This window comes from Mustela putorius, unplaced genomic scaffold (genome assembly GCF_011764305.1).
Source record: "Mustela putorius furo isolate JIRA1106 unplaced genomic scaffold, ASM1176430v1.1 tig00001012_pilon_pilon_pilon, whole genome shotgun sequence".
NCBI lineage: Eukaryota > Metazoa > Chordata > Mammalia > Carnivora > Mustelidae > Mustela > Mustela putorius.
The window spans coordinates 5,120,650-5,145,651 of NW_025421531.1; the positions used below are offsets into that span (position 1 = coordinate 5,120,650).

General features: G+C 37.8%; 1 protein-coding gene across 3 annotated transcripts in view; it reads left to right on the forward strand.

Moving 5' to 3' along the window:
* The window catches only part of SYT14 (synaptotagmin 14), a 195,673-nt gene that overhangs the window by 126,533 nt on the left and 44,138 nt on the right, over window positions 1–25,002 (forward strand). For all 3 annotated transcript variants that reach the window (XM_004775309.2, XM_004775310.2, XM_045087062.1), the window contains 2 exons: window positions 10,075–10,346; window positions 14,915–15,364. In XM_004775309.2, the coding sequence (XP_004775366.1) occupies window positions 10,075–10,346; window positions 14,915–15,364 (722 nt within the window). The remainder of the gene's footprint in view (window positions 1–10,074; window positions 10,347–14,914; window positions 15,365–25,002) is intronic.

Here is a 25,002-nt window from a genome sequence, read left to right on the forward strand (position 1 = left end):
AGAGCCAGATGCAGGGCTCGATCCCACCACCCTGAGATCATGACCTGAGCTGAAGGCAGAGGCTTAACCCTCTGAGCCACCCAGGCACCCCAGGAAGTATGCACTCTTGGTAATAAAGTACTTTGTAACTATGTACCTAATCTGTTCCTCAGAGGTCTTTCAGTTTATTCATGTATTTATCTATGTCTAGATGGACTGAAGTTTTCCTTTTTTTCTCAGTATGTTAGAATCACTTACTTCGACTATTTATTTTGTAGCTCAGATTCTGGGGTTTGTTCAGTGCAAACCCCGTCAGGCTGGCCTCTTTGTCTTTTTGGCATGCCCCCCTCATTCTTTGAATACATTCTTATTCTCATCTTCTTTTCCTAGTCGTGAAATTTGCTGTTTCTTCACGGAGTCCTGGTTCCTTTTTGTGAAGAGTAAATTTAGAAGCCAAGATCTGGGTACTAAGGGTGTACACTGCTACTGAGGTGGCATTCTCTTTTTTTTTAAATGGTAGTGCCCTAGGGTTTATTAAACCGTTCCTTAGTATAGGCACTGGGGCTTGCCCATGGTGCTCTCAGTGTACAAAGCCTGGACATTCTGCCAGTTCTACTTGGACAATGACACCAGAAAATTGACAGTTAAGTGGATGTTGTACATGAACTAATCATCCGTCATCCTCACATGGCCAGTGGTCACTGCCAGACCCAGCACCTTCTTCCTCAGGAATTTGATGGTAGACTTCACTTCATCCACTATGGCCACCATGTTGTCATTGGGTCAGCAAGGAAAGGAACTTGCCAGCCTTATTCAGGCCCGGGCCCAGGATTCATGGGATCTCCTTGATCAGAGATTCTGAAGCCAAAAAGGCATCCTACTTCTTGGCCAGCTCCTAACCACGCTTCTTGAACACGGGGTTTGAACTCACGACCCTGAGATCAATATTTGGACACTTAACCAACTGAGCCACCCAGCAGCCCCTACTGAGGTGTTGCTCTTAAACCCTTTCAGAGGACAGAGCTAGGATAGTTAGGAATGGGTGTGTATGTGTGTATGCATATTACATGCATATTGATGTTATAATTTACTTACTATTTAAAAACTGAGCTCACGCTGATATCCTCAATTCTAATCCGAGACCACAGTTTTAGATTTTCCCGCTTCCATATTTGTAACTTCTTTTTCCAACACAGAGAGAGAAAGAAACCTTGCTCCCATTAAACTTAACATATTTATCATTCAATTAATCGCCTCCTCTTCCTATTTGGGCTCTATTTCTGTCCCCTATAGACTTTCCTACTTGTGGGTGTCCTCATGACCCTAAGAACATGGGTTCTGACACTCCAGAGCAGTTGCCATCCACACTGGATATCCTTACCAAAGCGCTCACTTCCTGCTTGGGGTCAGATACATTCCAGAACTTCCCCTTTTCCCCACACAGTTGCATTCCTCACCCACCTGGGCTCTAAAACCACACTCCAGGTTGCCCCTACATGTGGAGACCTTCCCCATCTGGTTTTCCTGTGTCAGGCAGCTGTTCTCATACACTTTCACAGGTGCACCCCCGTGTGGGTTCCCTCTTCAGCCTTCCTGGGCTTCAACAGCCCATATCAGTTCCCCCTCCATGGCTCTGATCCTTCTCAGGCTTTGACTCCCCTTTCCCTCATTATAGACACACTGCTCACCCTTTTGGGGCTTTGTTGCCCCATGCCAGCTGCCCCACTGTGGGGAACCTTCTTATCCTGACTCTGGCTCTCCGCGCTGGGCATTCCTCACCCAGCTTGGGCTTCAGCCTGCTGTTTAGGGGCGCCCCATGGATGGGTGCCCCCTTTACCCTCTGTGACCTCTGACACCTCATGCTAGGCTGTCCCTATATGGACATGGGTGCCCTTCTTGTCTCTCTTGGGCTCCCAAATAGTATGCTGGGCTTCTCCCATGGGTAGACGTCCTCATCCCACCCACGCTCTGACATAAGCCACTACCAGAGCATGCCGCTGCCTCCTTCAGCCCCGCTGATTAGCTTTAGGACTGAAATTTCCAAAAAAGGAAAGAATGAAAGAAAAGCTTGCTATCTTTTTAATGTCTGGAGGGTTTGAAATGATGTCCTCCTTTGTGTTCCTGATATTAATAATTTATACCGTCTCTCTTTCTCTTCCTAACTAGTCTCTTCCAGCAATTTATCACTTTTATTAGTGTTCTCAGTGAATTATATTTTGGTTTACCAAACGCTGTCTTTTGTGTGTATATTTTTTGTTTTATTTCTGCTTTTTATTATTTCATTCTTTCTGCTTTCTTTGAGTTAACTTGTTTTTTGTTTGTTTGTTTTTTTAAGTTTTTAACTTCTCAAAGTGAGTAATTAGGTCCTTGTTTTTTGCCTCACTCCCTTTCCTTCCCCAACACATGCACTCAGGCCTGTAAATTTCCTTCTAAGTATTTGGCTTTAGCCACATTCCACAGGTATTTATACAGATTTTTTTTTAAGATTTTATTTACTTATTTATTGAGAGAGAGTGAGATCACAAGCAGGAAGAAGGGGGAGAGAGAGAGAATCAGATTTCCCACTGAGCAGGGAGCCCGACGTGGAGCTTAATCCCAGGACCCTGAGATCATGACCTGAACCAAAGGCAGATGCTTAACTGATTGAACCACCCAGGTGCTCCCAGATTATTTTTATTATCCTCATTTTCAGTACACTTTCTAATTTCTATTTTGATTTCTTCTTTGACCCATGAATTATTTCGAAGTGTGTTTTGATTTCTGGTTGTTTTATCTAGATTTCTATAGTTTTTTAGTTAGATTTTTATTTCCAATTTCTAGTTTAATTTCACTGTGGTCAGAAAATACCTTCTTTATGCTTCCTGTTTTGTGGACTGTATTAAGCCTTAACTTACTACATGGTATGTGATCAGTTTTGGCAAATTTCTACAGACACTTGAAAACTGAATTCTGCAGATGTAGAATGTTTACCACTTTTTAGAGCTGAGGTTCTCAAACTCAGAAAACCAGTCTCAAATATGTTAAAAATCCCAGGTCACATTCCAGATATGCATGCATCCCAGGTTTTTGTAAGGTTGAAACATACTTTGTCTTCTTTTGTGGGTACTGTGCAATATGCAGATGGTAACATGCTTAAAATATTTCCATGCATGAATCCTTTTATGGATCTGTCATTCCCACAAAATAGGGTATGGAATTAGGTTGTAAAATGAGGGAAAAAGTAATAATATGTTATCCTCACTTTGGCATTTGATAGTTCAACAAGAAATCTCCCCTTAAAGTTGAACGTTTACAGTGTAATTTAACAACTGTAGAATAAATTCTTATTTTATAGAACAGTTGTATTAAACACTTTCCAATATCCATTAAATTTTAGCCAACTTTTAGTTTTACTGTGCATATGATATGAAGTAATTGCCCGTTAGAGAAAGAAGATATTGTTGCAAAAGAGTGAAAAAGGAAAAATCTTCGTTAACTGAATTTTTTAAAAAGATTTTATTTATTTATTTGACAGGCAGAGATCACAAGTAGGCAGAAAGGCAGGCAGAGAGAGAGAGAGAGAGGAGGAACAGGCTCCCTGCCAAGCAGCGAGCCGGATGCGGGGCTTGATCCCAGGACTGGGAGACCATGACCTGAGCCGAAGGCAGAGGCTTAACCCACTGAGCCACCCAGGCGCCCCATAACTGCATTTTATTTTTAATGAAATTCCTATTCTGGATACATTTGCGTGTTCTTCACTTTGTAAAGTAAAATGCGTAAGTAACGTGAAATGTGAAACACACGATATTTTTATTTTCAAAACTTGAAGGATTTATATAATACAATTATAGAAGTATATAAATAATAAAGTTTACATGTTATAAACTTATGTATTTATATAATTATAGAGTGTTATATAAATATATAATAAAGATAAGGTATTTATATATTTATGATTATTAATGTATAGTATATATTATAAAATATATGTATATAATTTATTTATCCTGATATGTATATTCCAAAATTCACAGTTATAAAATTGTTTCTCGAGGCACCTGGGTGGCTCAGTGGGTTAAAGCCTCTGCTTTCGGGTCAAGTCGTGATCCCGGAGCTCCACATCAGGCTCTCTGCTTGGCGGGGAGCCTGCTTCCCTTCCTCTCTCTCTGCCTACTTGTGATCTCTGTCTGTCAAATAAGTAAATAAAATCTTTTAAAAAAATAAAAAATAAAATTGTTTCTCTCAAATCCAGAAACACTAGTGAGGTCTGCTCATGGAACCTACTTAGTAGTAAATATCACTAAATGTCTTTTGGGTAACTTACGCCTTGGTTCTGGAGCATGGCTACACAGAGGCTTAACAAGAGCCAGGTGGCTGGAGCTCAGCTGTGTAAATAGATCCAGGTTGGCTGGCAGCTAAACAGGGACCTGATGTAAAAAGCAGACTAAAGGAAGTAACGTATAAGATTATTACCAGACAGAAGTTGGAGTGTGTTGGTTACATGACAAGGATTAATACAGTGAAACCACTTAAAGAAGAAAGAGCCACAGAGAGAGAAGATACTTTAATAGAGATGAAAACTGAAATCAGGGAAGGATAAGGAGGGCAAGGACTTGATTGTGTTGGTTTTTCTAGCCAATGTCCTTTATCTTCCTTCGTCCTGACCCTATTTTCTTTAGATGTATATTCTTTGGGTTTGTTTCTTTGTTTTGGTTTCATGTATATATGTATTTGTATACATAAGCTTTTAAAAGGAAAATGTTTAGTCTTTCTTTTCTTTTTCCAGTTTTGCTGAGATATAATTGATGTATAACATTATATTAGTCCAAGGTATTTTTTTTTATTTTGGTCCAAGGTAATTGCACAACATAACATGTGATAGATACACTTATTGCAAAATGACTGCCCAGTAAGTTTAGTTAACATCGGTAACCTCACATAGCTACACATTCTTTTTTCTTCCAGTAAGAACTTCAGAGATCTTCCTTCTATTGCTAACTGTCACCATGCTGTACATTTTTCTAGGACTTACTTGTAACTGGAAAGCACCTCCATCACCACCTCTAGCAATAACCAATCTGTTCTCTGTATCTATGAGTTCAGATTTTGTAGATTCCACTTATGTTACATACAGTTATTTTTCTCTCACTTCTGACTTATTTCACTTGCCCTCAGCATTCATCTGTGTTGTCACAAATGGCCGGATATTCTTCTTTTGTTGTGGCTGAATAGTCCTGTGTGTGTGTGTGTGTGTGTGTGTGTGTGTTTATCCATTTTTCCACTGATGGACACTTAGGTTGTTTGCATGTTTTGACAATGATAACTAATACTTCAGTGAACACAGGGTGCAGGTATCTTTTTGAGATAGTGATTTCATCTTCAGATAAATACCCAGCAGTAGAATTGCTCAATTGTATGGTAGCTCTATTTTTAATTTTTTGAGGAATCTCTATACCGTTTTTAAACTGGCTTTACTAGTTTACATTCCCACCAACAGTACACAAGGGTTCCATTTTCTCCCCATCCTAGCCAGCATTTGCTATTGTCTTTTTGATATTAAGCATTCTAACAGGTGTGAAATACCTCATTGTGCTTTTGATTTGCATTTCCCTGATGATCAGTGATATTGATCTCCTTTTCATGTACCTGTTAGCCATTTGGATGCCTTGTTTGAAAAAGTGTGTTTAAAAAAAAAGAAGATAAGAAAAGAAAAAGTGTGTTTAGTTCTCAGCCCATTTTTTAATCAGATTGTCATTTTGCGGTTAAGTTGGAGGAGTTATTTATATATTTTGAGTATTAACCCTTATTAGATATATTATTTGTAAATATTTTCTCCCATTCCATAGGTTGTCTATAATTTTTTGATGGCTTTTTATGCAGAAGCTTTTTATTTTGATATAGTCCCACTTGTTTATTTTTACTTTTGTTGCCTTTGCTTCCAACATTATCAAGACCAGTGTGAAGGGGCTTCTTCCCTATGTTTTCACTTAAGATTTATAGTTTCAAGCTTTATGTTCAAGTCTTTTTAATCCATTTTGAGTTGGTTTTTTGTTTAAGATGTAAGATAGTGATTCAGTTTTATTAGTTTGCATGTGACTGTCCGATTTTCTCATCCATTTATTAAAGAGATTATCCTCTCCCAGTTGTGTATTTTTCACTCTTTTGGGATAGATCGATTGGCAATATATGTGTTCATTTCTGGGCTCGCTATTCTGTTGATCCATGCATCTGTTTTTATGCCAATGCCATACCATTTTGACTACCATAGGTTTGTAATATAATTTGAGATCAGGAAGCAAGATATCTCCAGATCTTGTTTTCCTTTTTCAAGATTGCTCTGGCTTTTGGAGTCTTCTGTGGTTCCATACAAAGTTTTGAACTATTTTTTCTATTTTTATGAAAAAAATGCCAGTGGAATTTTGATAGGGTTCACTTTGAATCTGTAGATTGCTCTGAGTAGCATTTAACATTTTAACAATATTATTTCTGCCAATCCATGTTGCGTAAAATATCTTTCCATTTACTTTTGTCTTTTTCAATTTCTTTCATCAATGTTTTACAGTTCTTAGTGTACTATGCAGATAGATCTTTCATCCCTTGGTTAAATTTATTCCTAAGTATTTGTTCTTTTTTGATGCAGTTGTAAATGGAGTTTTAAAAAATTTCTTTCCTGATAGTTTGTCATTAGTATATAGAAATGTAACTGATTTTTTTATATTGATTTGTATCCTACAACTTTACTGAATTCATTTATTAGTCCTAACAGTTTTTTGGTGGAGTCTTTAGGCTCTTTTTTATATAGAATATCATGTCATCTGGAAATAGAGACAGTTTTACTTCTTCTTTTCCAACATGGATGCCTTTTATTTCTTTTCTTGTGTAATTGCTCTGGCTCAGATTTCCACGTGGTAAGAGTCAGCATCCTTGTCTTGTTCCTTATCTTAGAGAAGGCACTTTCAGCTTTTCACTGCTGAATATACTGTTAACTGTGGGTTTGTTGTATATGGTCTTTATTATGTTGACTAATCTATTCTTTCTACCCAGTTTCTTGAGCTTTTGTCATGAATGGATGTTGAATTTTGTCAAATGCTTTTTATCCTCTTTGTCAAATGTGATTTTTATCCTCTATATTGTTACTGTGTTGTATTGCATCACTTGATTTACAGATGTTGAACCACCCTTGATTCCCTGGAATAGTTTGCGATCGATCATGTTGTATGTTCATGTATTGTTGAATTTGGTTTGTTATTTTGTTAAAAAATTTGAATCTATATTTATTAAGGATATTGGCCAGTACTCTTGTAGTGTCCTCGTCTGGATTTGGTATCAAAGTAATGCTGGCCTAGTAAAATGAGTTAGGAAGTGTTCCCTCATCTTCTATTTTTTGTAAGAGTTTGAGAAGAGTTAGTATTAATTCTTTAAGTTTTGGCAGAGTTCACCAGTAAAGCCATCTGGCCTAGGACATCATTTTTGAGAGGTTATTGATTACTGGTTTAATCTCTTTACTAGTTATTGGTCTGTTCAGATTTTCTATTTCTTCACGATTCAGTCTTGCTAGCTAGTATGTTTCTAGAATTTATCTGTTCTTCTGCATTGTCCAGTTTGTTATATAATTGTTCATAGTAATCTCATATGATCTTTTATATCTGTGGTAATGTCTCCATCTTTGTATCTAATTTTATTCATCTTAGCCCTCTCTCTTTTTTTCTTGATGAGTGGCATCTACTCTCTTCCATGTAGATATGGACATTGAAGCTGACGCCATCCCCAGCTTCACTTTGATGGCTTCTGATGAAGTCAATTGTGATAATCCCATCGCCCCCCCTTCAGAGATGGTTTAAGGAATAGATATGTACCCAGTTCTCTCCAGTGTGACCTGTGAGATACTCATATGCTGAGCATTCAGTCTGAGCTCTGAGAAAGATGACCTCTCTTTAAAAAACAAATAAAGTTAAAGGAAAAGATGGTATGCTGATTTCTAAAACCACTACACTGAGAAATTTTTTTTTATTAACATATAATGTATTAGTTGCTTCAGGGGTACAGGTCTGTGAATCACAAGCCCCCAGCAGCCCTCTTTATTTCCTGAGATTGAGTCTCTTATGGTTTATCTCCCTCCCCAGTCCCATCTTGTTTCATTTTTTTCCCCTCCCTACTCCCCACGACTCCCCACCCTACCTCTCAAATTCCTCATATCAGAGAGACCTTGTGATAATTGTCTTTCTCTGATTGACTTATTTCATTTAGCAAAAAACCAGAAACAAAAACAACGAAATCTCACCATTTGCAACAACATGGATAGAACTAGAGGGTATTGTACATTGAGAAATTTTTAATTGACTTCATGTTATAGCAAATGTTAGGTATTACCATTTAATTTATAATTCAATGGCCAATTAAATATACATTTTTAATGAAGGGAGGATATTGGTTAAGTAATTTTAAAAGTGTCAATAGAGAATATATTTGGAAACAGAAAATCCAGCTGTCAGTGTTTTGTTGTAGTTAATGTTTTTTAACCTAGAGGGATTTGTCTGAGGATTCAGAAGTTTGGAGATGGCTACTTAGTGATATTTCAGTTGCCCAGTTACTCTCCATTTTTCTGCTTCCTTATCCTTAGCTTTCATTGTCAGGCTTGTTACTTCACGGTTACAAGATGGCTGCGGCAGCTCCTGGCCAGAGGAAATAGAGAGGACAAAAAATGCGTGCCACTTGAGTCTGCCTGCTTTTATCAGGAAAACCAAAGGTTCCTGGAACCCCCTCTCTGAAATCTGGATATTTATTTGGTACTAAGTGCAGTGTATCAATTTAATCTATCTTCCCTTCTCAAATTTAGCTTCAAGTATGTTAATTCAGTAACTTTTTTATTTTTGGTTTATGTTTTATAAACTAAAGTTGGTATGTTAGACTCACGAGGTAAGACATTTAGTTTTCTTTTTCTAAAATTAGGGCTTCTGAGCCAATATGTAAATTTGTGCTAAGTTCATGCAAATTAATATTTTTCATTTGAACCAGGCATTGTGATAATTTTTAAATGAGCTTTGTATTTCTTATGTAAAGTTTTACTGTCTTAGGAAGAACAGAAGACCTATTGAGCATTTGAACTAAACTCCATTATAAGAATTATAATACAAAATACCTTTTTTCGGGGCCCCTTTTAAGAACAGAGAGCCACAGTCCATTAAAAGAAAAAATGAGCAGTGTTTAAATTTAATACCTGATATTGCATTCAGGATTTATCTTCAGAGACTTAGGTACTCTTAAATTGTAAACTCAACTCTATTTTTTTACATCCCCCTCCTCCCCCCATCTCCTGTTCGCAGACCTATTTATTCCGAACTCCTGAAACAGATCATTGAGGTAAAAATTGAAAGGATAATTTAAGACTGAAAGAAAATGTAGTTTCAGATTCCTTGCTGGAGGTAGAGACGCCTGCTGTAGACAAGGTGGGGCCGTGTACTTTAGGAGGGATGCAGGGTGTCTGGGGCGGGGAATGGCCAGCGGCTGATTGCAAACACCCACTGGAATGCAGCGTTCTGCCTCGGCTTATCCGGCTTATCCGTGAGGATTTAGGCCAGGATTCACAGTGTGCCTCATTTTAGGATTCTGGATCTCGGGTGGATGTGGAGGAATCGTTTCTCACACAGCAGAACGGAATGCTACTTTCAGTCCATCTCAGTAGCTGAAGAAAATAAATGAAGTGCTTTTGTTCATGTACCTCCTGTACTTGTACCCAGTGTGGCTAGAGAGGCCACACATCATAGGGGAGCAGGCAAAACATGCATATGTTTCCAGATTGTTGTGGAAAGAAAGAACTCAGTAAGTAGGCTAGTTGCTAGTATTTCTCGCTCTCCCATCTTTATGGTCTATGACAGCATTTTTCTGCATATGTGACTTTTATTTTTCCCAATCTTATGAGGAGAGGAGTGGGAAACCAGGCTGTTTTATTTCTGCGTCTCTCCGTTAGGGAAGAAGGAAGCTCACGAGTGAATCTACTAGTTACATTGCCACAAATTTCTTAATCCAGTTTTTTTTAAAGTTATTTACAGTAATTGTGGACTGTACTGCATGTTGAGACTAATTGGAAACAGTGACCAGATTCTTAATCATTGTCAGGAAACTGCATTCAGAGAATGAGAAGAACGCCCCCACTGGATGAACTGCAGCCACCACCGTATCAGGACGACAGTGGTTCTCCCCATCTCTCGTGTACGCCCTCAGAAATTGGGGACAGTAAATGTGAATTTTCCCACTGCAGCAACAGTCCAAGATGTTCATATAACAAGTGCCCAAGTGAAGGAAGCACAGGTCATGAACTAGAAAGCTTTCCTAATAAAGGATATGAAGAAGATGTTCCCAGTGACAGCACTGCAGTCCTGAGCCCAGAAGTAAGTAACACAGCATGTAGAGCTTTCTACGTGGATGTTATTGGGGGATGATAATAACCCTGTGCTTCTCCTCTCGGTGAAAGGTTTTATCACTGTCCTGTCCTTGGTGGCTGACAGTACCTTTGTTATCCTTGATCTCGTCTTTATCTGGCAGACTTACCAGGACTGTCCCAATCATTCTCCACGCGCCACCCTCCGTATTCCCCAAAAGGAGGACGGGTAGCTAAAAATGAGAGCAATTCACAAGCTACTGAAACATACGACCTTCCCCCGGTTTCAGCTTCAAGAGAGGTCTTTTTTATTTTCACATTTTTTACAAAACATTCTGGAATTACTTATCTGTTTCTTTCATCTTGCGGTTCCTATTTATGTGCTTTTTATTTTTAAAATTCTTTTATTTAGGATATTTTTACTTTAGGGAGATTGCTCATTCGTGTTTTATAGTTTTTCAAAAATAATGTTTTCGCATTTTCAATTCATGGGATATGGAAGAGATAAGTAATGCTCAGCTTTACTAATGAAACTTGAATGCATGGCGACATTTGTTCAGAGTTGTTGGTTACATTTTATTTCCTATTTTGAAGCATAAATGTGAAAATGACAACAAAAATTGGTATGTTGAACTTTTGAAGTCTCTCTATGTTCTAAAAAGGATTTGTTTTAATGTCCCTTTTATGATGAAAATGGAAAGGTAATTTAAATGTTTCCACTAGGTAATACATACTTTTACGGTTTTTTTTCCTCTCACATTGCAGGTTTTTACAACTTTTGTCCCAGACAACATTTCATAATCCTGCAGTGTGTCAGTGTTCTTACTGGATGAATTTTCATCCTCCACTAAAATTAAATAATGAAAGTAAAGCTATGAACAGAATTCCCTTAATTTTAAGTTTTTCTTATACAATTTCTAAAAACACATTTTATCTGTTATTACTTTTCTACTATTTCTTGTATTCTAATATAGTATCTAACTTTGAAGAAAATTTTCATTGGTATTTTAAGTTTAATACAACCAGGAGTCCATGATTTTCTACACAGAATCCTGCCCTGTGCCCTGTGCCTTGTGCCTGAACTTATTTGAGACCCCTGTTCCATAGGCTTGCTTACCCAAGAGACCGCCAACAGGCTGGCAGGGAAGCCTGGGTCATGGAATTACCCACGATAGCTGGCAACGAGTATGCCAGAGATTTTGCTATAAGCTTTACAGTCAGCGTATTCCCCATTAGTAACCTCATCTTCAGGAAGTTATTCCCATTTTACAAGTGAAGACCTTGAGACTCAGAGAGGGAAACAGTTTGCCTGCCTACCAGCACCTCCCAGATGATGGAGCTGTCATCCAAACCCAGGTCGGCCTGACTCACACACAGGGCTCTTACCCACCATACCCTCCTGCCCCTCTTGACCTAAATCGTTGTGTGGGAAATTCCTTTGATGCTTTGGTACCTCCCAGTGCACCACCAGGCAATTCGGAGGACTCATGGACCAAATTCAGATTTGTGTGTTTTAATTAGATTATGTGTGTTTTAATCTATTTCACATAGATAGTAAGAAGTGAGAGGAGCAAGATGAGCTAAATGAACACACTCAGGATGCCTGTAGGTACAGGTGACAGGAACACACTGTGTGAGCCTTGATTTAGGGCATGCCCATATGTCCCTGTCGCTCTTCATGCCCCATCAGTGTTCCCTTTATATGGTGCAGCAATAAGGGCAACAGTTGAGTTTTTTGTTGTTGTTGTTGTTGTTTTAGGTAATCTGTACCCCCAGTGCAGGGCATATACTCACGAGCCCCCAGATCAAGAGCCACATGCTCTACCAGCTAAGCCAGCCAGGCACCCCAAGAGTTGAGATTTGAACGGGGGTGCCAAGGGCCCAAAACTTTGTTTTCTGGAAGAGATTCAGGGACAAGTACTCCTGGTCATCAGTGAAACTTGCCAGTTTAGCCTTTTTATACGCACTTCGATCTAAGGAGCACACGGTTGATACAGCTGCTACTAGCTCAGAGGTGACGTCATCATGGCTTGGGCCTTACGTGCCTTTCTCAAGATAGTACTCATTTGTTCTAAATATTTTTGATTTATTATGTCTCTTTTGGACATATATTCCATGTTATTAACTTAGTTACTATCTGTAGTTACTGTACTGTACTGTAGTTACTCTTCTGAATTTTGCCTCTCAAGTTACTTCCTGATTCATTATTTATAGTTAATACAGCCTTTGCGTTTTTACCCATATTTCAGAAATCGCCAGCTTGCTCTGTTAACACTGATGAGTCTCTTGTATGCTGCTTGCTTTTGTGCCTCTATAGCAGAATTTAATATATTCAAACAAAACAGCAAGTGCACATTATATCAGTATCTAGATGCTTTGATAGGCTCTGTTAGTATAAAGCCCAATCTTGTGTTTTTTCAAGTTTATTTTGCTTCCTACTGTTCCTTTGATAGATATTATTTATCAAATAGAAAATTCTTACTTTCCTTTGGTTTATCCAGAATATAGCTATGTTAGAGCTCATTCACATACATGACTGAACTGAGATAGGACTGAGGATTCCGGAAAGTTCCCTGACGAGGAGGTCACAAATTCTATTGACAACTTATTACTAGCTAGCAATGGTTCAAAACTTTAATTCAGACTCCTTGAAAGGAAGAATTATTTTCTAGCTGCCTGTTACAGAACACAAATAGTAGTTTTTATCTGTAAAGGTCCGCCTTTTAGCCCTCTCTGGAACCTTATGAAATTTCTTACTTCCTTGAAAATCCTAGCTGTTATGATACTATTTTAGAAAGTATTTCTTTGAAAAATCAAAACCATGTAATTAATCATCTTTGATTGCCAATTATGAAGTGGCATACATTAAAACATTTTGCTCTAAGCTGTCAGTTTTTTTGACAGTAAGAATATGTTTACCCTGATTTCATCATATTCCATTTTAAAAATCCTGAATTCTTCTTTAAGAGTTTGTTGCCTCTCCCCAAGTATTGTTCTTCGTTGGTTATCTCTCTTTTCATACATAGTACCACGCAGGTCACCATAGGTAGACATGTCAGATTTTACGTAAAAGACCTGTTTTTGGTTCTCTACAGAACCCACACACGCACCCAAAGTATAGCCAGGCTCATAGTATAATAGTTAGGTATGTGTTAAGCTGCTGTAATAAGAGACCAGTACAGTGGCTAAAAACCACCAAAGATTGTCTTTCATTTAAAGACAGTTCAGGATGAGTAGGTGACGTTGCTCTACAATACCATTCAGGGGCTCAGGGTTCTGATGTCCCTGTTGTTGGTTTTTGTCACTCTGCCGTCCCCTGATGTACTGTGCTAGTCCGCAAGGTCCAGGCACACATCCTAGGTGTGTATCTGCTTGTGGGAAGACTAAGAGAGTGAAGGGCAAGTAATATCTTATGTAAACCTGATCTGGAAGTTTCAGGCATAACTTCTGTCTGTTCCCCCATTGATGAAGGCCGAGTCTCATCAGCATGTCTGCCATAAGGCAAGTTTTCAAATATAGGCTCTTGCCATTCAGTGTTTTTCTGCCTAAAACTTAGGCGGTTCTTCTCAGAAATGGAAAAAGGGAAGACTGGGACTAGTAGTAGTGACGCTACCATAGGCACTAGGGACAAGTTCAGAAACAGAAAATTGTAAAATTGGCCCACGTTTCAAAATTAAAGACATTTAAGATTTATTAAAATACTTGAAGGGGCAAAGTGGTATAGTTAAAAGGTCGGAGACCTGGGTTTGGCACTGTTGGTAACTAGCCGACACTCCTGGAACATTCCAGAGAGTTAGACTGGCAGGAATTTGAGATAGCTCCCAGTAGAATGAGTATAATTTCTTTCAATCTCATAATCAAAATGTATAGTTTCAGCCCTTCTTGAACTTTTGAAGTATGTAGTCAGCAATTTTCAATAGTAATTGACTTTAGAAAGTAATACATAGTTTTAAATTCAGATTAGAAGTCCAAGTGTAAAGAGTATGTGTGTGTGTTATGGAGAAGTGGAGTTTGGCTGTATTTCTGAAGCCTTTGGATTTATCCTTTCATATTTCACATTTTCATTGATTTCCAATCCTTAATATGTTTGTTTACATTCTATTACAGATGTGGGCGTTTTAGAACAAACTGAAAATGGGGCCACATTTTTCGATCACGTTACGCTCGTATTTATGTTCTCTCTCTCACCAGCCTCATATGGAGCTGGCAGTTACGTTGTTTTTAATGTTGGAAATAAAATGTAGTAGTTTCCTACAAAAGGAAGAGAGATACACATTGAAATATATATTTTCAATTCTCATCATAAAGACATAGATCCAACTTTCTTAAAATTGGAGGATACTAAATTCTTTGTCTTTGTTATACTAAGTTTTTGAGTTAAAGCTACCACTTTTACTGTCCTAGTCCTGTAGAGTAGCTTTTGATTGTAGTTGACTGTTAATTACTATTTCTTTCTTTCTGACAGCAAATCAAGACAGTTTCCATATCATCTTCCTAAAGAAATGTCAGGTATTTATTTACATGCTACTTTAAATAATAGAGCTAAAAACTGAAAACATTTAAATTTGCTTTTCTCAGGATATGTCAGCTCAAGGATCTTCTTCACAGCTTCCTAAACCTTTTGATCCTGAGCCAGAAGCTAAATATGGCACACTGGATGTGACTTTTGACTATGACTCCCAAGAACAGAAGCTTCTGGTAACAGTGACAGCTGTCACAGATATCCCAACATATAACAGGACAGGTGGCAACTCATGGCAAGTACACCTTGTTCTTCTACCTATAAAGAAACAGAGAGCAAAAACCAGCATCCAGAGAGGACCATGCCCTGTCTTCACAGAAACATTCAAATTTAATCATGTTGAATCTGAGATGATTGGAAATTATGCTGTTCGGTTTAGACTGTATGGTGTACATCGCATGAAAAAAGAAAAGATTGTGGGGGAAAAGATTTTTTATTTAACAAAATTGAATCTTCAAGGGAAAATGTCATTACCTGTGATATTGGAACCTTCTTACAATCATTCTGTGAGTATCTGATCAAATAGCCTGAATACGATTTATGTCGTGGTATGTAACATCCATAATTTTTAAAATCCATGATCAAGCCAACAACTTTTTCAATTTTTTTTATGTAATAATCATACCTTTACAAAATTTCTAAGCCCCGGATAGGTAGGTATAATTTTTTCTCATTCTATAAAAGTTGCCCTTGAAGATTATATGTGATTCATTTTATGTATTTTATCCTTCACAGAGTCAGGTCCAGAACGAATTACATGTTCATTATTGTTAAATATTTATTAGATGATTGATTATGACATCAAAGTGAACTCCTTGCAGAATTTGTTTCCTTTCCAGGTTAAGACTAAGTGATATAGCAAGATCTAGCCCCATATCTTACTTACTATACTGCAGAAATTATTTGCTTTTTTAGACTACGTACTACTGCCGAGCTCATGACTGATTATCTTTCCAGAGCTCTTATGAAATTATTTTTAAAGGTTCAAAAGAAGACCTGGCCTTGTTATGCTCTGCACCCTTTTTAAAAAAAGATTTTGCAGTATCTCTGGGAGAATACTTAAGTTTGGTCTGTGAGTTGTTCTCCTTTTCTTTTTCCTTTTTTTTTTCCCTCCAGGTTCTTATCACCTACAGCTCTCTCTGTCTCTCCATATTTGTAACTAACCTCCCACAAGACATTGCAGAGCACAGGAGAGCTGAACTACTTTAAACTGGGAAGATACACTATGCCACGTAGTTATTTAGATATTGAGAAAAATCTGTGATAGGCTATAAGTATAAATTATGAATTATATTTATATAATTAAATATATTTAATTATATCTATTAAATTAATTATAATTTAATATAATTATGAATTATATTAATTGAATTAAGAGCATTTTTATAATACAGAGATTTTTAAATGGATGTGTGTCTTTAAATAAAAGTGTATTTTAGAGTTTTTTAAGCTTTTAAAGCACAAGTCCAGAATCAGAGCCTCACTGAATTTATACCAGACAACATTTGATCTTATAGGATAGTCATTCACAATAGTTGGTTTTTTTTTTTTCACTATCCCGTTTTAGCTAGATGATTTTAAAACATATTTAAAACCAAAAGGTGATAATAAATATGGTATATCCCTACTGGTTTATAGGATAATAGTTAGCCTTTATTGATAACTTGTTATAACTTTAAATTGCAGACTAACCATTTTGGAGAAATGTCCTTTTTAAAAATATAATATCAGTTTATCAGAGAAGGAAATAAGGAAGTCCAGGCAATATTCCAGAGGGGAAAAAATAATTTTTTTTTTAATAAAATTGAATAGTCTGCAGTTCTTAATAGGATTTTAAACTTTCTCATGATTTGGTCTGAGTGATGACTAGTTAATCTGTGGAATACATTCTTTTAGAGAAATACCTGATTTAAATTAGAAGAGAATGACTATATCATCACGAGGTATGTATTTTGTGTTTATTTACTTCAAATCATCTGTTCCCAATTCTATGTTAATTATATTCATTTCACAAAGAAACTGAAGCCATAGAAAATAATATGGTTTTATCTGTGGTCAAACTTAATTATTTCTGTACATAACATGTATTAGCTTATGACCATCAGTTCTGTGTTTCTGACAACTGGGACAGTAAATTTGAGGCATGGTCACCAAAAAACGTGCCGGACAGACAGCTTCTAAGACATAATATTTAAATCTGAATAAAACTATCCATCTTCTGCTCTTGGAGAATTTTTTTCTCTACATTGTCACACTTTTCAAATTTAATGCTTGTATTTAATTGTTCTTCTCTTTTGTCTTCCTTCCTGTTGAAAAAATGAGTTCTTTCTACTAACTAGTTGTGGTTATAACCTTGGATAAATGATCTAGCCTCTTTAGGCATCAGGTTTCTCATTAGTAAAAGGAGGGCATTAAACCAAATGTCCCATCTATCTCTGATACTGCAATTCTACTAAATTATATTGGGAAAGATGTTAGGTAAGAACAGAAACAGGTGGATTTCAGATGAGTTTTATGTGCTAAATGTGTTATGTTTTGTTCAGGCATTGATTATGTTTTCTTACTCTTCCCTATCTTTTCAACCATCTTCCAATGTCTGAGAAAGCCCCAACTACTAGTCCCACCCCCTACCTACAGGTAAACTATAAAGTTCTCTCCCAGTCTGTCTGGTAGCTAGAGCAGGAGCCATGCTCCCTGGGCTCTGCGACTCTGACTCATTTCCAGGAAAACTCAGGGCAGACTGAGCAGAGAAGCAGGTGCTGCGCACCCCTCATGCCGGCGTGAGGCCGATGGTGGAGGAATCTGGTCCTCAGGGTCAGTAGTAATTCCCAAACAGCTGTGCAGGTGCAGAAGCAGTACTGGTGCTAGACAGCGACAGTTGCAGGAGTTGGGCACGTAAGTGTCCAATGGGGGCGGCAGCACGATGTCCTCCCAGGCCAGTCCTGCAGGATGGCTTTCGGTTTTGTTCTTCAGAAGCTTCCCCATAAGCCTGTTCTCTAGTCGTCCCGATTCCTTTAGGACATTGCTATTCCACTGAGACTTAGCTGCCAGTGATTTCAAACAGAACCCTGACTGAAAAATGTTGAAATAGCCATACAGTCTATTGTTTACTTGTTTAAGTGATCTCTTAGGCCATACTCAACAGCTGGAGTGTAGGCAGTTACCCTTCCTACTGTGGTGTATCCCTCTTAGAACTGGAATTTTTCTCTTATGCTCAGCGGCGTGCAGATGGCACTTCTCCCCAGGGGAGAACCCCGTCACTCTCTTCACCTGCGTTTTCGGCTCCGCGTTACCACCGTGTGTACCAGTTGTCTGCGGCAGCCTCTCCTCCTTTCCTCAGCCCAGTCGCATTCCTCATTCAGCCTCCCAGATTTCTCAACAATGATCTTCACTCTGTCTCTCACAGGCATTCACAACCCTTCCTTGCACAGACAGTATTTAGTCAGCGTAATGTACGCGGGGCGACTAGCTAGAAAATGGGGGGCTCTGGTCCCACAACTGCAAAGCACTGCATTCAGCTAACATCTTGAAGGAGCTAGAAGTAGATGCTCAGCCAGAGCCTTCAGGTAAGAATGGCCCTGCCCAGCCGAAACTTCGATTTCAGTCTTGAGACACACAGAAAACACAAGGAAACGGAAGTTGTAAGGCTAGAGCTACTTACTAGGTGCTTTTTGACCCTGAGGCATTTCAGGTGTGAGGGTGTGACCAGGAGAAGTCTACAGCGGTTGATGTATCCTCAGAGAAGAGTTGGATTTGGGTTGAAGTAAGATATTGGGGTTCACAGAAGAAACTAAGGTTCCGGAGGAGTTTATCATACATCAGGAGGACCAGAAGGCATAGTGAAAAAATTCAGAAAAGGAGGAATGTGATGGCAGTTTGTGGTAGTGAAGAAATACAGAGAATAACAGAATGGCAAGAGACCTGGCCAATGTCATGAGGGATTTGCCTTCATTAAGATTGTTCTAAAATGTCAGTCCCGATTATAATTTGAATCTACTTAAATCTCAGATGTTATTTAAAGTCTAATTTAAATCTCATCTTTATAGAAATTTGTTAGACTGTTTCTAATACAAATTTAAATTAGTTGATCTTATCTGTCTCTGTAGACCAAGTAGCAAGTACTGGTTATTGCTGTGTGAATGTTGGTTAGATGAGTGGGTAAGTGGGTGCGTGTGGTACATGTTATTTCTCAGTTATTGCCTCTGGTGCTTGTTTCTGCGGCTAGTCATACATTTTCTTGTTATTGAATTTGTTCTATGTCATCCTTCTAGATTTTAAGTACTTTGAGAATAGAGTCTGTCTGTTTGACTTAAATGATTTTAGTTATACTTACTTTTCACAGAACCTAGAATATAGGTGTTCAGTGAATACTTGTTAAATTGATTTCATTAACGTATTCAGGTAAACCTGATAGTTCTGAAATTCTTACTAAGACCCATACCCTGGTAAGTATCAATATCCTTAAAATAGCTCTGTTAGGAATCTTTTATGACCTAGAATCCAATAATCATGATCTTAGAGTAACTAAGTAGGAACACATCACAATGTATTGCTTCTAAATAATAATCAACAAAGGACATATATGTTAATATAATTCCCCATTCAAGAGTTTAATGCCACAGTCTTGTAGAGTGATCAGCCTTCCTCATGACTTACTGAAATGAAGATCTTCTTTTAGATACCTGCACTTTCAGTCTTTAATTCCTAAAATTTCCTGTATCTCAAAAATAGCCTATCTTTTTTTGTTGTTACTAGACTGAATTAATTTACTTTGGTATTTATACTGTGACTTTTATTTTTAAGACAGGTAAATTATTGCTTATACTCTGTAATTGAAATGTGTGTCCCTCTAAGAATCATACTTTAGTCTGTATTATTAGCAAATGTCTTTTAAAACTTGGCTTCTCCTATTTTCATATTCACTACATTCACATCCTACCTTGTCAGAAAGTTACATTTTCTCAATGTAGATTACACTTCTTCATCCTAAAGCAATTTAAAGTAGATACTTCATGATAAACTAATGATCACAGTTAACAGTTACTACGTGAAGGAGAAAGCTGCATGTGTGCAATTCAGGTCCCTAGACGATAACACTTACACGATTCATGGCTCACTTTAGTATAAAACTAAATAGTTACAGACCTATTTAGAGACAGTTATTCAAAGTAGTTGAGCATATATTATCAGTGGAGAGGAATAACTCTAGTCTCACATTAAGAATTGTTACCAGGTAAATCTTTCAGTGAAAGAAGTGAAATTAGAGCCTAAAAGGAAGCTTTTTGTTTAAATCAGATTCTTACTTTATATAAAACTGAAAAGAAGTCAAGTTTAAATCCTATGTCTCAAGAAATTTTGAACATGCAGGAAAATTGAGTGGGAAAAACTGAGATCTCAGTGGTTAAACTATTTGTTCTGTATATTGAATACAGGGAATAAAGAACATCAATTCAACTGGGATTCATTTCATTGAACCATCCAAGACTAAACTATAAACCACTGGACCAATACGTACTTCATTCTTGTTTCATGTTTGTTAGTTGTTTGTTTTTTTAAATAAGCCAGAAAATTAAAGAATTAGCTTTAGATACATGTATTATATTCCTTTCTCCTGTATTTTATTTTATGCAATTAACTTTTCCAAGATACTGATTTCATTTATTTGTAATACTAATGAGAGAAATTAACAAATGCTTTATGGAAAGAGGGTACTATTTGATCAATTTAGAGTGGCATGAGGATTATGACAGATAAATTTAGGTTCAAGATGGCAGCATATTCTATAATTAAGAACATTCTAAAGTGCATTAGCAAGAAGGGGTAATATAATGTACTTTACAGAAACATCATGGAAAGATACTTAACATTCAAGTTATAAATATTGACCACTAATTTTAAAAATAATTCTTTTGGGGTGCCTGGGTGGCTCAGTGGATTAAAGCCTCTGCCTTTGGCTCAGGTCATGATCCCAGGGTCCTGGGATTGAGACCACTTCAGGCTCTCTGCTCAGCAGGGAGCCTTCTTCCTTCTCTCTCTCTCTCTGCCTGCCTCTCTGCCTACTTGTGATCTCTGTCAAATAAATAAATAAATAAACAAACAAACAAACAAATAAATCTTTAAAAAAAAATTCTTTTGGAGAGTCTAGGTAGTAGACATCCTGAATACATACCTTCTTCATTAATGCCAGCTGGGAGTTCCATGTACTTCCCTTTAAAGTTGCACTTTAGTACATTATGATGAGGAAGTCCCTTTTTTCTGGGTTGTTGAGCACTAAGAGTAGAGTTGTATCCACTGTGCTGTTTGTTTATGTGGTAGGAGGCTGCTAAGTAACAAACAGTAACATTGAATGAGGTCGTTCTTGGGACTTACCACTTACAGACAAAAGAAATAGCCAACAGAAGCAGCCTTTAATTTTTTCTTAGTCGTTTTCTCCCATCGTGTTCCTGTTACATAGCAGGATCCAGAAAAAAATCTCCACTTGACAGTTACATTTTACTTCATTCTATTCAAAGCAAAGAATAATTCTGGTCCCAAAAAAATGATAGTACATGATCAGCCTGAATCAGTTCCTGATGCTGTTTCTATTAGGCATATATGTTTAAGTGATTTCTATCACTAAAAATGAGCATGGTCGTCCTGCACATGCCGTGTGTGCTCACTCATTACTCCTGTTTAAGTGAACTGCATATTTCTAAGTGTTGAGCATGCAGAGATATTCTCGAGAAAAACCTAATTCTCCCTAGTGTACATACATGTTAGCGCCGGGGACAGGACGGGAGTATGTGACCTGACTGCTTCACAAGGTGAGGATGAGTAAATGAGTGAGCTACACGAAAACCTGTAGACTAGAGATATTAGTTGTTAACTTGAAATGAAATGGGTTATCCTTAATTTGAATCATTCTGCCATTACTTACTGTTTTTTAAAGATACACTCATGGTGCCTGGGTGGCTTCCTCAGTTGAGCGCCCGACTCTTGATTTCAGCTCAAGTTGTGATCTCAGGGTCATGAGATCGAGTCCCACCTTGGTCTCCACGCAGTGGGGAGTTTGCTTCTCTCTCTACCCCTCCCATTCACGCTTGCTCACTCTCTCTTTTAAAAAAGGTACTCTTGTCTTTAAAAAAAAAAAAAAAAGTCTTATCATTCCTTTATCTAGACTTAGATCTACAATTTTCTATATAGGCTATATCTTACCCGTTTACAGTGGTCTTTTCATAGTCTGTCACTTTGGGCAACAATGACCAGAATAGTACTGATCACATTTTTTTCTAGCAGAAAATGCTGATCGAGTTGACAGGAAGTGAAAACTGAATAAGTTTGGTACACACAGTTTTTGAATTATCTCATGTTATATCATCAAAGTATATAATTTATATAATCAAAATTCTATATTTCCTAATATTTCCTTATTCTATAATTTAAAATAAAGTGGACTATTTAAACTTTAATTGGTTCATTTTTCAAGGAATTAGATCTGGTTCATGGAAAATAGCATGTATTATTATAAGTACATTTTTCATATTAACTTAATTTGGTGGTGGGATATATTTTACTTTGAAATGAAAGCTGGCATTGTCCCTGGCGCTGTATTCACATTATAAAAAATGTTTCTTTATACTAACTCGTTTGTGATTCGTCATAAAAGATTAAAGAATTACCAGATAGTAGAAATCTACAGTTTTAATGTCAGAATTGTTAGGCATTCATGACCAAGTTTCTGTTTGCCTTTGGGTGGGTTGGTGTAGCATTGAGGTTGGGAGCATGGAGGCTGTGCGGTCACATCTTGGTTTCCCACTTCTTCCTGACCTGTGTCCTTGGAGGAATACTCAGCCACTCTAGACCTCATGTATTCATTCATAAACAGGGATAGTAACAGTATAGCTGCCTCAGAAAATGTTTGTGAGAATTAAAGGAGATAATTCATGTAAAGAATTTAAAACATCATCTAGCATATAGGAACTTGACACTGTTAACTAATTTGGTTTGTTTGGTCTTATTCATGTGCGGATAAATTTACTGTTTTAATTCAGTAGCAATCTTCATTAAGTGCCAGTCCATAAGAAAAAATTATTGCAGTGTGTTTTTCAAATTTCAAAATAAGAAGGAACATTAAGCAATCTGGAAAAGAGGAAAGTAAAAGTCCTTTTTTTTTTTTTTTTTTTAAGAGGGAGCACATGCATAAGCTTGGGGGCAGAGAATCTCAAACAGGCTCCACACTCAGTGCGGAGCCAAGGCAGGGCTCCAGCTCAGGACCCTGAGCTCATGACCGGAGCCAAAATCGAGTAGGACACATCACCAACTGGGCCACCCAGGCGCCCCAAAGTAAAAGTCCTTTAATCCGATGATATAAAAAGTGTTTAACCATACAAATACCTAGTAAAAGAACTCTTTTGGGAACTAAATATAACTCAGCCCTTGAATGTTTTTAAGATACAACTTTTTCTAAATATATTTTGAGTGATTATTTAAAAGTCTGAATTATAAATATTCTTTCCATCAGTGCAGTTTTATTGTTTTCAGTCACATGGGGGGACTCGTATGTCGTTAGTGAAATGTCGCCAGCAGTTGCTACCGGCTTACTCTGAGTCGGCCTCTAAAGCTGTAATGGCTCGTACACATCAGAGGTTCCTTTCTCATTGAGCTGTGTGTCTGCCGGAGCTCGGCTGGGGCTCTGTTCTGTGCTGGCGTCACTCTGGGATCCAGATGGCTGGAGGAGGTTCTTTCTGAACCGTTGCTGGTTGTCAGAGGATGTAGCAAACGAATCCCTGTTCCTTCAGGTTTCTGCCCCAGATTAACACATGCCACCTCCACTGACATTTCAGTGTCTAAAACAGTGGTCGGCAACCTTTCTGTAAAGTGCTCAAGGGCTCATTTGTTTTAGGCATTACAGGCTGCAAATGGTCTCCCCTGCATGGTCTCTCTCTCTCTCTCTCTCTATTCTTTGAGAACACTTTTTAAAAATAGAAGCGAGGGGCAGTGAATAATAGTGAACAATATTTCAAAAAAATAAAAAATTTTAAAAAAATAGTGAACAATATTTCATACAAAGAATTACTAAGGTGTCAATATTATCTGTAGATTAACATTTATAATTGCATATCAGTAACTTATAAGTCAAGTTCTGCTTTTAAGTATAAAAATTTGCTCTCTTGGGACAAATATTCTCTTTTAAGTCTTATTTAAGTAATAAGTTCGTAAAGTCTTTCCTAAATACTTATCCAGTTATCACAATTCTTTTTTAAAGATTTTGTTTACATGAGAGACAGAATGAGAGAGAAAGCATGAGAAGGGAAGGTCAGAGGGAGAAGCAGACCCCTTGCTGAGCAGGGAACCCGATGTGGGACTCGATCCTGACACTCCAACATCATGACCTGAGCCAAAGGGAGTCGCTCAACCAACTGAACCACCCAAATACCCCAGTTATCACTATTTTTGATTCCAGTTTCTTAATTTATGAAAATACTATTGAACTTGGGGCACCTGGGTGGCTCAGTCGGTTGAGCATTGGAATCTTGATTTCAGCTCAGGTCATGATCTCAGTATTGTGGGATCCAGTCCAATGTGGGGAGTCTGCTTCTGCCCCTCCCTCCTGCTCGCATGGGTGTGCACACGTGCATGCACGCTCTCTCCCCTCTCTCAAATAAATCTTTAAAAATATTATTGAACTCAAAATGCTTAAATATATGACAAGTCTTAGTACATATTAAACAAGTTCACCTAAACCAACAGTATCAGGAGGAAATGCAAGGAATGGTTTGTTTATTCCTAAAGATAGTGTATTAACCACATATGTTTATTTCTTCTTCTTCCTGTAATCTCCAATGATAGTACTTTGGTTAAAGAAATAAATACACACACATTGACGTTTGTACCCACGAGCTCAAAGAGGGCATCAGCAGGGGTGAGAGCTGAGGCTCTGGAAGGCAGTGTGGGTGGAAGGTGGCTGCTGCTTCAGCAGAGCAGAGGAGAGCTAGGGAGGGGCTCACAGAAGGCAGGGACTGCTGTGAGCCACAGAACCAAGCACACTTCTGAGGACATCAGAGGATGGCGTGATTTTGTTGGCTAAAGATGAGTCACTAAGTCTGTAAATTCCCTTCTGGCCTGAAGAACAGAGTCAGGCTTGTGACTGTATCTGGGCAGTAAT